Source organism: Carcharhinus amblyrhynchos, chromosome 14 (genome assembly GCF_965287045.1).
Source record: "Carcharhinus amblyrhynchos chromosome 14, sCarAmb.v2.hapA, whole genome shotgun sequence".
Classification (NCBI taxonomy): domain Eukaryota; kingdom Metazoa; phylum Chordata; class Chondrichthyes; order Carcharhiniformes; family Carcharhinidae; genus Carcharhinus; species Carcharhinus amblyrhynchos.
The window spans coordinates 62792934-62807084 of NC_137337.1; the positions used below are offsets into that span (position 1 = coordinate 62792934).

The 14151-nt window shown below is 42.0% G+C and overlaps 1 protein-coding gene across 3 annotated transcripts in view; it reads right to left on the minus strand.

The window, feature by feature from the left end:
- Positions 1-9857, minus strand: part of rad51 (RAD51 recombinase) — a 70919-nt gene extending 61062 nt beyond the window's left edge. The window contains exons 1-2 of one of the 3 annotated variants that reach the window (XM_080202032.1): positions 9714-9857; positions 4768-4849 (exon numbers count right to left, since the gene is read on the minus strand). In XM_080202032.1, coding sequence (XP_080058158.1) covers positions 4768-4848 — 81 coding nt within the window. In that variant the 5' untranslated portion in view covers position 4849; positions 9714-9857. Of the gene's footprint in view, positions 1-4767; positions 4871-8361; positions 8378-9713 lie in introns of those variants that run through there. The other 2 variants (XM_080202031.1, XM_080202033.1) reach the window with 2 other exon arrangements.
- Positions 9858-14151: the final 4294 nt, after the last annotated feature.

Here is a 14151-nt window from a genome sequence, read left to right on the forward strand (position 1 = left end):
AGCTTGCAAGGATGTGCTGTTTAGTAAAGTGCTCAATTATTCCATGATTGGCTCAAAGAATATGTATTGAGAAACTGCAGAAGTATTTTACATGTAGAAACGAATAGTATAAATTAAAGCTTTCTCCTGTGGGTTTAAGAGCCATTTTTCTTCCAAGGCTTAAAAATAGATTGTTAGATTAACTTCATCAAGAGTGCACCAGGGATAGTCCACATAAAGGCAGTAGCAAGAAGCCATTTTTGATATTCAAAAGTAAATAGAGATATTGAAAAACTGGCAATAAGTTGTAAACTGTACCTCAAAATGAGATCCTATCATTTCACGAGCAGACACAAGAAATTTTTAATGAGTACAAGTCAATTTCTTTGAAGAAGTGGAAGGAAAGATATAGTACTTTGTTTTAGTCGACAGCGATTGCAGCGGATAAACATTGAGTCTGTGCCCGACGCCACAAGTTTTTAAATAATAAACTCCGTTGGTCTGTCAGCATCTGTGCAGACATAAAAAATTAATAATAATATTTAAAGTCCACATGATCCTTCCACAGAACATTTATTTTTGTCCACGGGACACAGGTTATTCATGAAAGCCAGCCTGCTGAACCTTGCTCCTTGCCTGATGTGTAGTGATTCTTAGCTTAAAATTACCACCAATCAGTTTTCTCTCTCAAAAAGGGGGAGAGCAGCCTCCAATTCCGAGCACTGGCAATAATTTGACAGCTCTATCAAAGTGAAATTTGGCTTTGCTGTTTCACTTTGATTTTGTCAGTCAGCACTTATTGTTGGTGGTGAATCACCTTTGTGAACTACTGCAGTCCATGTGGTGTAGATACACCCACAGTGTTATTAGGAAGGCAGTTCCAGCGACAGTGAAGGAAATGCTACATAGTTCCAAGTCAGGATAGATAGATAGATAGCGATAGAGTGCCCCTCAGTGAGCCATCTCAAAATCAAGGAATGCCAACAGTCTCACCTTCTCACTCCAGCTTGAATGAACTTGAAGTTGTCTCATCTTCACCGGCATTAGATAAGACTTCAAATTCAGCCACAACTTTTAAATTTTCATTGGTCTCCAATGAACATTACAGTGGTACAGTGGGTAGCACTACTGCCTCACAGCACCAGGGACCTGGGTTCCATTCCCGGCTTGGATCACTGTGTGTGTGGCATTTGCACATTCTCCCCATGTCTGCATGGGTTTCCTCCGGCTTCCTCCCATAGTCCAAAAGACATGCTGGTTAGGTACATTGGCCATGCTAAATTTTCCCTCGGTGTACCCAAACAGGTGCCAGAGTGTGGCAACTAGGAAGTCCACCGTAACCCACATCAAACAGAGAAGACCACCTGAGCATCTGTATTACAGTTAAGATGAACCCATGGATTTAGAGGCAGTCTACCTTTGTTTCCTCATTCAGAAAATGTTTTATTAAACACATTTACAGTAAAAAGGAAAGAAATATATTATGAATTGTAAGTTTGACTGGCTTGGCACAGTTTATAAGCCAGTGTATCGAGGGATTACAGGATCCATGTTTTCTTATTAGTTCAATAGCAACAATCATAGAATCAGACAGTGCAGAAAGAGGCCATTTGGCCCATCCACTCTACACCAATGACAACCACACTCAGAACCTATCCCCATAACCCCATGTATTTACCCTAGCTATTTCCCCGACACGAAGGGCAATTTAGCATGGCCAATACCTGAGTCGCACACATTTGGAGAGTGGGAAGAAAGCGGAGCACATGGAGAAAGCCCATGCAGACATGGGGAGAACGTGCAAACTCCACACAGACTGTGACCCAAGCCAGGAATTGAATGCAGATCCCTGGGACTGTGAAACAGCAGTGTTAACCGATGTGCCACCATGCCACCCGTGACACTGCGCCACCAACAGTTGTAATGTTAATCACCTCCCTTATCTCTTGTGCACTGATTGATCTTGAGAGGCATACTAACATAAGAACATAAGAAATAGGAGCAGCAATAGGCCATCTAGCCCTTCGAGCCTGCCCCCCATTCAATAAGATCATGGCTGATCTGAAGTGGATCAGTTCCACTTTCCCGCCTGCTCCCCATAATCCTTAATTCCCTTGTCTATCAGAAGTCTATCTACCCATGACTTAAACATATTCAATGAGGTAGCCTCCACCACTTCAATGGGCAGAGAATTCGAGATTCACCACCCTCTGAGTGAAGAAGTTCCTCCTCAACTCTGTTCTAAACTGCCCCCTCCTTATTTTGAGGCTGTGCCCTCTAGTTCTGGTTTCCTTTCTAAGCGGAAAGAATCTCTCTACCTCTACCCTATCTAGCCCCTTCATTATCTTGTAAGTCTCTATAAGATCCCCCCTCAGCCTTCTAAACTCCAACGAGTACAGGCCCAGTCTATTGAATCTCTCCTCATAAGCTAACCCCTTATCTCTGGGATCAGCCTGGTGAACTTTCTCTGTATTCCCTCCAAGGCCAATATATCCTTTCACAAATAAGGGGACCAAAACTGCACACAGTACTCCAGTTGTGGCCTCACCAGTGCCTTGTACAGTTGCAGCAAGACCTCCCTGCTTTTATATTCTATCCCCTTCGCGATAAAGGCCAACATTCCATTCGCCTTCTTGATCACCTGCAGACTGAGTTTTTGCGGTTCGTGCACAAGGACCCCCAGGTCCCTCTGCGCAGCAGCATGCTGCAACTTTTCACCATTTAAATAATATTCCATCCTATCGTTATTTCTTCCAAAGTGGATAACCTCAGATTTGCTAACGTTATACTCCACCTCCCAGGTCCTTGCCCACTCACTCAGCCTATCCAGGTCTCTCTGCAGACTTCCTGCATCCTCCATGCAATTCGCTTTTCCACTCATCTTCATGTCATCAGCAAATTTTGTTACCCTACGTTCAGCCCCCTCCTCCACATCGGTTATGTATATGGTAAACAGTTGAGGCCCCAAGCACCAATCCCTGCGGCACACCATTAGTCACCAACTGCCAACCAGAAAAGCACCCATTTATTCCAACCCTCTGCTTCCTGTTAGATAGCCAATCTTCAATCCACGCTAACACTTACCCCCAACTCTGTGTACCCTAACCTTCTGCAGCAACCTTTTGTGAGGCACCTTATCAAACACTTTTTGGAAATCTAAAAACACATCCACCAGTTCCCCTCTGTCTACCGCATTAGTCACACCTTCATAAGATCCAGTAAATTCGTCAAACAGGACTTCCCCTTCACGAATCCATGCTGCGTCTGCTTGATCGAACCGTTCTTTTCTAGGTGTCCTGCTATTTCTTCTTTAATGATGGATTCTAGCATTTTCCCAACTACGGATGTTAAGCTAACCGGCCTGTTACCTGCCTTTTGTCCGTTACCTTTTTTAAACAGCGGCATAACAGTAGCTGTTTTCCAATCTGCCGGCACTTCCCCAGAGTCCAACAAATTTTGATAAATAACTACTAACGCATCTGCTATTACTTCTGCCATTTCTTTCAGAACCCTGGGATGCATTCCATCCAGTCCCGGGGACTTGTCTACCTTCAGTCCCGTTAGTCTACCAAGCACCACCTCTCTAGTAACAGTAATTGTATTAAGGACCTCATCCCCTACCAACCCTCTCTGTTTTTAATATTTGGTAAGCTATTTGTGTCCTCCTCTGTGAAGACCGACACAAAAAACTTAGTCTCAGCCATTTCCTCGTTTCCCACCATTAAATCCCCCTCTTGTCCTCCAAGTGTCCAACATTCACTCTAGCCATTCTTTTCTTCTTTATATATTTGTAAAAACTTTTACTATCATTTTTTATATTTAGAGCTAGTTTAGTTTCATACTCTATCTTTCCTTCCTTTGTCATTCTTTATCATACTCCTTTCATTTAAATATTTTCTTTTAACACTGCTAAATTGGGAAGCTAAATGATGAAGAAAATTAAAGGTAGGTTTCATCACAACTGTATGGTAAACACAAGGGGGAAATGGGAAAGAAATTGCACAGTCACACCCAGATCCTATCCCCATAACCCATGTATTTACCCTAGCTATTCCCCCACACTAAGGGCAATTTAGCATGGCCAATTAACCTGAGTCGCACATGTTTGGAGAGTGGGGGGAAACCGGAGCACATGGAGGAAGCCCACGCAGACATGGGGAGAACATGCAAACTCCACACAGACAGTGACTCAAGCCACAAGAGAATGAGGATGGAATGGGGGAACGAAGGGTGGCAAAAGCAGATACGAACTTGGTTTAAATCTAAGACAATAAATTCCATGGTTCCTTTGTATTAAGTATTGCAGATAAAGATGGAAGGCAGGAGAAAAGGGATTTGATTAAATAGTTAGGCATGGGGAAATGAATCCTCAGATTGATCTTGCCTTCCAGTATGATCCTGAAGTGGGTACCTGGAATAACAGCTTCAAAAAACAGAAACGAAGGAACAATTTATTGCACTGACATCAGCAAAAATGCCATTACAGATTTGGGGAGTGAGGGAAAGGAGGATGAGGAGAGAAAAAGCACATGAAATTAAACTGAACTGCTGGATGCTTTGCCACTCTTAAGTGAATATAGTAAAAACATTTTACAGATCCATCATTACACTTGAACAAAATCTTAATACTGACTGAAAAATTGGAGCAGATCAGTCTCAATGTAAAGTCATGAGCAAAACAGACCCAACCAATTAGTAAATGCTACACAACATGATCTGACGTACTTGAGTTAGAAAAAGGGTCGCATTAAGCTCCTTCAATTATCAAAACTTTTTTGTAACATTTACCTCCAAACGAGATATAGCTTGAGGCCCAAAACTTTCCTCTTCAACTGCAGCATTCTCCTCAGTTCGTACTTGCATTGCCATTCTGGAATTTCAAGTACAGAAGCTGAAATTTAAAAACAGTTAAAACTGACAAACGATTATGTAGATAGCATCAACATTTCAACAATTTTGTCACATTGCTGCCACAAACCGTGCCCTGCACCAAGCCAACAGTTGTACTTAAACTCAGAATAGATTGCTACAAGGCAAAGCTGTGAAAAGCTGTGAATGAGTTAACACAGACCTATCCAAAATGAATCATAAGCTTTGGAGTTCATTAGGAATTGCACAATAGTGTGAAATAAAATACTCAGAGAGGAACTAGACCTTCAAGAAGTTCACTGGAAAATCAAAATGAGAAGGTAAGGGTGATAAATGTGAAATCCTTCAATAGTTCCTGTGAATCATTAATTGGATAATGTCAAACTTGAAATACATGGTGCGCATGCTCCTTTAAGACTTCAACATCAACAGGCATACATTCTAGGTAAGTTCAACAGAGATTCATGAAGCGCTGACTCGTTCACAATTACGGTGTTTATAAGATTGTTATATTTAGAGGCTTTGTCTTTAAATTTAAGGCAAAATGAAGGGGCCATGCAATCTGTTTTGAAGTCTGTCTGATGATAAGCCTGTGTGATTTGATTATTAAAGATCAAAGAAAGACTGATGGTAGCAATGTGTGTGGAGACTGGAGGGTCTCCAAAGTCCCAGAAGTGTTGACAATGTTGGTTTCTAAACAGTTGTGCTTTAATTTCATTTAGGTCCAACATGAAAGACAGTTGGGCTTTCAAACATAGCTAATTAACACCTCTACTTAGATACAAGACCCACGTGGTTCACCTTGCCATGATGAAGGATGCAGAGGAAGCCACTGCACAGACCAAGGTTACAGGGTTTCCCAGAACGTCACAATGTTTTGTGTTTGCCCAGATCCAGAAAAGAAGGAGCAAAAGGGTGTCAATGATTCGCAATGTGGGAATGCAAGTGCAAACTTATGCTTGGACAAAGAGACCAAATTTGTGGAGAGTTAAAATGAGGCTGGAAGAGTTTGGCTTGACCTAGACGCATGGTCTCTGGGATACGAAAGTCTCATGGGAATGGCAGTTCGAAGATTATAAGTTACAAGGCTGAGAAATGAACAGGAACAAACCCTCAGGAGCGGAAAATTACTTTGGATTGATTTTGGGAAATCTGAATTCTATCTAAAGAATAGTGTAAAATATACCTGTGAAGTGTACTGTTTTAGTTGGGCTAAGAATAAGGGGAATCCACTCATCTTCAAATACAAGTTGCCTACAAATATAGTGTTTACTTAGTAATTTAGTAATTTGTTACCATAAGCATCTTAAACCTTGAAATTCTTACAGCTATTAAATGGAAATTTGAATTTCTTTTTAAAAATTTCAATCTCTACAGGGAATGTGAAAACTCTCAGAGATACATTGGAATGATCTGACAACTGAAAAACTGGAAATGTTCTCATTCGAGATAGACAACGGAGACTCAGCTGTAATTAGAGATGTTAATCTAAACTTGGTTATCAGGAAATTAATGGAAAGTAGAATGAAGTAGAATGAAGAGCAACCCTATGAAGATATTCCCAGAAGTTATTTGGTTGACCTCTGCCTGCTCTGCCATTGTCAGCAGTGACATCTTGTTCTTTAATCCAAATTTCCAACTCTCTTTCTCAAATATATTTTTTAAGTTTAAATTTAATTAAATTAATTTGAAATTTAAGATTAGCACCCCTTGTTCCAGATGCACCTACGAGAAGAAATTGTCATACTTATCTGCTTTACCAATTATTATTGTATAAAGCTGTCCAAAATTATTCTAAGTTGATGGGTCCTGTTAAACAATCATAGGATATAAATATACATTTACTTATATTTATATTATAAGGCAGCATGGAGGCACACTGGTTAGCACTGCTGCCTCAGCACCAGGAACCTGTGTTCGATGGCCTGCTTGGGTCACTGTCTGTGCTGAGTCTGTACGTTCTCCCCGTGTTTGCACAGATTTCCTCCAAGTGCTCCAGTTTCCTGGTTAGGTGCATAGGCCATGCTCAATTCTCCCTCGGTGTACCCAAACAGGCGCGTGAGTGTGGCTACTCGGGTGTTTTCACAGTCACTTCATTGCGGTGTTAAATGTAAACGGACTTATGACACTAATAAACAACTTAAACAACTTATATTTATGCAGCACTTATGTAATAGAAAAATCATTCATGGGTGGCACTAATGGCATAGTAGCAGTGTTTAAATATTCCATTACTTTTGAGAACTATATTATTTCATATGCTATGACTGAACCAACTGTGGACAATGAGGAAAACTACTGTTAGGATAAACAAAATACATGAAAATTTACTCTACAGCCTATTCTATATTAATGGCAAATTAGTATCTTTCTCCCATCAAACTCTGGAAATTGTGGGATTAAGCACTTCAATAAACTTGAATATGTTGTCTAAACTGACACTTGAGGGCAATACTGGAGGTGTACTTTATTGTAACAAGTGTCCTTTTTCAGGGTATTAAACGAAAGGCCTACTGATACTCTTGGGTGGAATAAAAGTTCCAATTGTACCATTCACAAAGCAGGGGTGTTGCCTCAAACTCTGGGGTTTTCCAAGCTCTGAAATTCCCTCCCTAAACCTCTCCACTTATTTCTGACTAAGTTTTTGGTCATCTGCTCTAATATCACCTTGGGTGGCTCAGTGCCACATTTTGCTTTATAACATCCCATGAATGCTTTGAAATGTTTTATTACATCAAATGTGCCATATAACTAAAATTTGTTGTTGTTGTAAACCATATTACCAAAACAGATTATTTAGTGTTCTAACTCATGGTTGCTTTTGGGATGAAGCTGTTCACAAATCTACTAAAATGAGTCACTTCACCTCAAAAAGGACTTAAATTGCTGCGAAAGCAGACATCCTGAGATTGCGAAACGTGCTAGAGAAATAGATTTATTTTCTTCCTCCAATATAGCCCAAATAAATTATAATAAATTTTAATTCAGGAGTGTCAAACACCAACTGCAGAACAGTTCCACCTAGTTCACAATGTGCTCTATCAAATCTTCCCCTATTTTCAGATTCTAATGTATTTGAACTGTACACCACAGTGACAGGAAATGTGGAGAGACATGGTGCTGGATGAATAGTGCTAAAGACCAGGATTTAGGGCAGGGGGTTATAAAAGGTACTGATGAAACTACAATAGGATGAAAGATCAAGAAATTCTAATTCTAAGGAGATTGAGGTGTTTTGGAGCCGAGGGACACATTTTCACTACCACTTCTTCAGCAATCAGCAATAACTTGCATTCATGTAGGACCTTTAACTTAGGAAAACAACTTGAGAGATTCAACTAGAGCATAATAAACAGCCACAGGAGATATCAGGATAGACGTCAGGACATTCAGACAAAAGGAAGTTTCAATGAACCATCTTAAAACCCAGGGATAGGGCAGGGGGAAAAAAAGAGGCAGAGGTTTCAGGAAGGAGTTTCAGAATTTTGAGCCAAAGCCACTTTAGGTACCAACCTCCTATTGTGAAACCTTTAAAATCAGCAATGCACAAGAGATCAGCTTTGGAGGAGAAAAATTGTGAAGGCTTGAGGCGGTTACAGAAATGTCAGTGAACGAAGCCATGGAGCATTTGAAAACAATAATGTGGGATTTAAAACAAGGCACTGTCAGGTGATTTGGGCATGATGTGGGTATGCCAGCATTGGACTGGCGTAAACACAGTAAAAAGTCTGACAACACCAGGTTTTAGTCCAACCGATTTATTTGATAATAGACTCACAAGCTTTCGGGTTAGTCCCTTCGTCAGGTGAATGGCCTCAGACAGAGCATATATGGAGGAAGAAAATAAATTTATTTCTCTAGCACGTTTCGCAATCTCAGGATGTCTGTGCTTTATATGCTCTGTCTGAGGCCAGAACTCTCCATTCACCTGACGAAGGGACTAACCCGAAAGCTTGTGAGTCTATTATCAAATAAATCGGTTGGACTAAAACCTGGTGTTTTCAGACTTTTTAGATGATTCGGGGTCAGGGGGTGCAAAGTAAGCCAGCAAGCACAGGAGTAAAGAATGAACAGGTCATGGGCACTTTTTCTATATTTAAATCAATCCAGTGTTGATTTCAGTGGACACGTGATACTTAAAAAGTGAGGCTCAATATAGTGCATCAGATTAAGTTCAGGATTTTGCATCCAGAAATTGGTCTAAATTACACTTGATCCATGGCCACAAAATCAACAACCTTCTACCCCATTGTCTCCATATAATCTGTGTCATGTGGCTGATACCAGGTAACAATGTCAAATTTGAATCTGATAATCCTGCTTTCACTGAAAACAATAACAAATGGTTTAAAATAGTCGGCGAGTCCACCATCCCCATGTTGGTGTTCTTCAATGTTCTTGATCCCTCTCTGGAGCACTGAGGTCCAGAACCTCAACAGAGGAGGAAAGGGGTTTTTGGCTGGGAGACACCATCTTGGAGACTATTCAACTACAGCATACATCGCAGCCAGCATTCAAAGTCAAACTCTTGCTAGTTGGATGGTTAGTTTATTTTCTATTAAGGTCCAGTGGGCCAACTCCTTTCTCTTCCTGGATCCTCGGCCCAGAATGTCGATCGGAACTGCTTTACTAAAAATTTGCATTAGTTAACTTCACCAGTTAACAAACCAGGAGATGGGCCTGGACTCTAGTTGAGAGAGGATTGTTCTGTTATTGCCGATGATCGCTTCGGCTCGAGCACAAGCCGGCCCGGGTGAGGAGAACTTCAATCCCCTTAATCCCAAGAGAGTGGGATGGGCTAACCGCTCCAGCAGTGTGGGTCGCAGCGGCCAACAGCCACCGCATGAAATCACTCACTCCTTTACCTCGGAATAAGAGGTTGACGGACAGTCAACCGCCCTCCGCTCACGCCAGCCGTTCTCGGTTAACCGCCCCGACTCTCGCGCCGCCTCACGAGTGGGACTGTTGACTATTCCATAAAGCGCGCCACTTCACTGTGGCGTTCTGACGCACGCACGCCGTACGCCAAACGCCGTCCGACCCCCACACCAGCGCGCGTGCGCTACCCAACGATACCCACTGGCGCGCGTGCGCGCTGACCGACGCTGCACACCAGTGTGCATACGCGCTGTCCAACGACGGCGCGTGCGGGTTAGCCAACACTACCCGCACAGGCGCGCATGCGCGTTATCCACCCCCCCCGCCGGCGTGGGCGCGCGCGCGCGCGGTCCGCCCTCCCACACCAGCGCGCGTGCGTGCTGTCCGCCCACTGGCAGGCGCCCAGCTGGGGGCGGTTGGGCCCCATGGCGCGCCTGGAGAGACGATCTAAAGCCAGCAGCAAGTTGGACAGCCGGCTTGAGCCAAGCACTGTCCTCGCATGAATGGATCGCGTAATGTTTTTTGCATGAAACAAGGTGAACAGATTTTCAAAAGTCAAAACCAGTTCACACTGATCTGATCGAAGTTTTTTTTAATTATATTGTAGGGTAGACTGCCGTTTATTGCCCATTCGAATTGCCTTTGAGAGTTTCACATTTAAAGAGCGATGAGAGTCTGTACTTGTGCGCAATTTTAATGTGGCATTGGACTGTTTCTCTCTCCTCAGGCCACCTCATTTTTTTCGTTTGGTACTTTCGGGTGGCAAAATAATTAGCACTGCTGCCTCACAGCGCCAGGGACCTGGATTTGATTCCCGGCTTGGGTCACTGTGGAATCTGTATGTTCTCCGGGTGCTCTGGACATGGATTTGCCATGCTAAATTCTCTTTCTGTGCACCAGAGTATGGCAACAAGGGAGATTTTCTCTGTAACTTCAATACAATGTTCATGTAAGCCTCTTTGTGACATTAATAATAAACATAAACTTTAATTTTAATTAAAAAAGCCAGTTCAAATTAAATCCAATTATAGTCCCCACACCAGGGACTAACCAGATCCAAGCTGACAAGACAAGGCATTGCATCCCATCTTAGGCTCAGTCAAACAAGACCCAAGCTGACAGGATGAGGCATTAAATCCCTTCCCCAGCTTGAACTAACACTTCATCTTAGCCAAAAGACAAGATGGCTTTGAAAAATTGCATCAGGTAAAGCTTCAGTGAAACCTCATTGGCTACCCCTCATTGAGTACAAGCTTCTGTCTGAAGCTGCACCATCTGCCACATGTCACCTGCTAATGTCATCCGCCATCAGTGAGCTCATGGTTCCTCAGTGTTGCTGTCAAAACCACACCAGAGAAAGTAACCCAGACAGATGTCCTGTGAGTTCCTGGAGTGCAAGTCCAGCTGTCAGTCATTTCAGGGTAGTTCCTCCCACTGCCCAGGTTGCATCATTATTTTGCCACCACCTTGTTCCCATTGCCATAATTTGAAGTTGGCCAAAAAGGGAAAAGGCTGAAGTGGGGGGACATTTGAACAATGTTCAGGGCACTGTGGGACTGTCCCAGAAAAACCAGATCATCCTAGGTTGAATGGATCAGATAATCATTTTTCGTGATGTTGGTGCAACCGAGGTTGATCCTGAGATGAGCTTCTGACCTCGTTCATGCCAACTCTCAAGATCACTTTTTTCCACCCCGGTAACATTGCTCAACTTTGCTACTGACTCAACTCGTCTGCTGCTGAAATGCTCACCTGTCCCTTTGTTACTTCCAGAGTTGACTATTCGAATGTACTCATTGCAGATCTTCCACATTCTACCTTCCATAATCTTGATCCAAAATTCTGGCTTGTTGTGCATTTCCAATCATACCTGCCTTGATTGTTGTAGCTTCAGTTGTCAAGGCCCCAGACTCCTTACATCCCTCCATATCACTTACCTCCTTTTAAGACCCCCCTTAAAATCTATCTTTTTCTACCTAGGGCAACACGGAAGCACATTAAGCGCCAGGGACCCAGGTTCGATTCCTGGCTTGGGTCACTGTCTATATGGAATTTGCACGTTCTTCTCATGTCTGCGTGAGTTTCCTCTGGCTGGTCCTGTTTCCTCCTGCAGTCTGAAAGATGTGGTTAGGTGCACTGACCTGAACAGGTGCCAGAGTGTGGCGACTAGGGGAATTTCATAGTAACTTCATTGTGGTGTTAATGTAAGCCTTACTTGTGACTAATAAATAAATAAACCAAGGACCTCTTGGAGGTTAACATATGTTCTGTGCTACAGAACACCATGAGCCATTTATTAGAAGGAATTGTGATTTCCTGTCCAAACCATGTATTATGAGAAAAATTATGATCTCATGTTGCAGATATATGAGGGATTGAAAGCTATACGATGTTCAAGTATGATTATGGTTCTAATTTTGGAAGCCAAAACATCATTTAACCACTTGCCTCCTAAATCTATTGAAGCATCCATTTACTCTCAGTTGGTTAAGGTTTTAAGGAATATGGCCAAATTTGCTTTTGCATCATGAAGTCAACATATGGGTAAAAAAAATCGCTTACTTCACCTTGAAAATGATAGTAGCATTATTACAAGAAGGCCAATGATTAAATCTAGAAACCATTCATGAGCATTCTTGTTACCATTCATTGTCAACATATTGTGGATCCAACAGATTTGGAGTGCTTATTTTGTAGTTCTCTTAAACAACTTTGCTGCAAGTTTCAAAAAGTCATTTAATAAGATGCTGCATTGGAGGCATTGAAGTGAAGGCATATTATTAACAGGAGTGTGGCAACAAAGATAGGAACTCAAGGGCAATTAGGGATGGGCAATGAATGCTGGCCTTGCCAGCAAGGTCCACATTGCTTGAATTAATTAATTTTTTAAAAACTTGAAAAACAGGGTAGCAGTTGGTAGACATTTTTTGGATTGGTCAGATGTAGAGTGGTGTCCTCCAAAGATCAGTGTTGAGACCATTGATATCAGTATAGCTAAATGATATGGACATTGATAAATGATATGAACTTAGATATAATGTATACAATATCAAATTTTGTAGGCAACATAAAAATAAGGACTCTGGCTAACTATGAAGAGGACTTCAAGTGATTTAAGAGTGATGAATAAAAGTTAGCAGATTAAGTATCTAAGCATCAGATGAAATTTTAAACAAAAAAGATTGGGTTGATTTTTTTGAGGAAGAATAACAAGAGGAAGTATACCATCTGATAAAACTTTAAAATGAGCAGAAGAACATAAATCTTTAAAGGAGTAAAGACAAGTGATAAATCTGCAAGAGTATATGAGATTCTAGATTTATATAAAAAGGCATATAGCATATAAAGGAGATAATAATGAACCTATACAACTGAGTGGTTAAGCCTCAGTGAAAATAGAGAAGAACTCTGCTTTCATAAGGGTAACAAGGCCATAGAGAGAATCACAGCTTATTAACAGACAGCCGCTAGCCATGAGCAGAGGGCATGCATCACTCATTTATTCTGAGGTAAAGAAGTGAGTGACTTAAGACGATGGTTGTGAACGTTCGAGCCCAGACCGCAGATTCTGCACCAATGGAGCGGCTTGTCCATCCCTCCCTTTGAGGTTAAGGGAAGTGAATCTTCCCCTCCCCACTTACCTACTGGTCTTGCCCCTGTGCAGGCCTGCACTCGGCAAGCCCCTTCCAACTCAGCCATCCCCAAAATGGAACAACCCTCCCCTCGCCCAACTAGAGTCCAGGCTCATCTCCCGTCCTATGCTGAGTTAATACAAGTTTGTTGTAAAGACCGTAGAGAGATAAAGAAAATGCTCAGATGAAGGGCCATCCAGACTCAAAATGTTGGTCTCTCCATTGATACCGTCAGACCTGCTGAGATTTTCCAGCATTCTTCTGTTTTTGTTTCAGATTCCAGCGTCTGCAGTATTTTGTGTTTATATTATAAAGAAAATTCATGACCACTGATGAAAAACTTTCAAAATAAGAAGACTAAAAAAAAAATTAGAACCACCAAAGTTAATAGAATAACTGATGAAGATGTCGCCAAATTGTGAGCAACTCATGAAGTAAATTCCAAAAAGTTATTTTGAATGGTCCATATATCGATAACAGGGAGCACTTCTGAGGAGACTTCTGTTATAGAGATTCAGAAATGGGGTGGTGGATTCCGTGGGGGGTGGGGTTCCCTTAAACACCAGCCACACACACCCAACACTGTCTTTATTCCAGAGACTGTTCCCTTGGGACTGTGGCAACTTTGAGCACCCACCCAAGTTCCTGTTCTCACCTGTTTTGAACAGGAGATGGCCCTGTCAAATGCTAATGAGACCCAGAAGTTAAAATGGCATGGGGTAGAGAAATGGGGAAATGATGAATAATTTGAGGAGAAGGTTAATCCCTACTACCCTGTATTCTTCCCACCCTA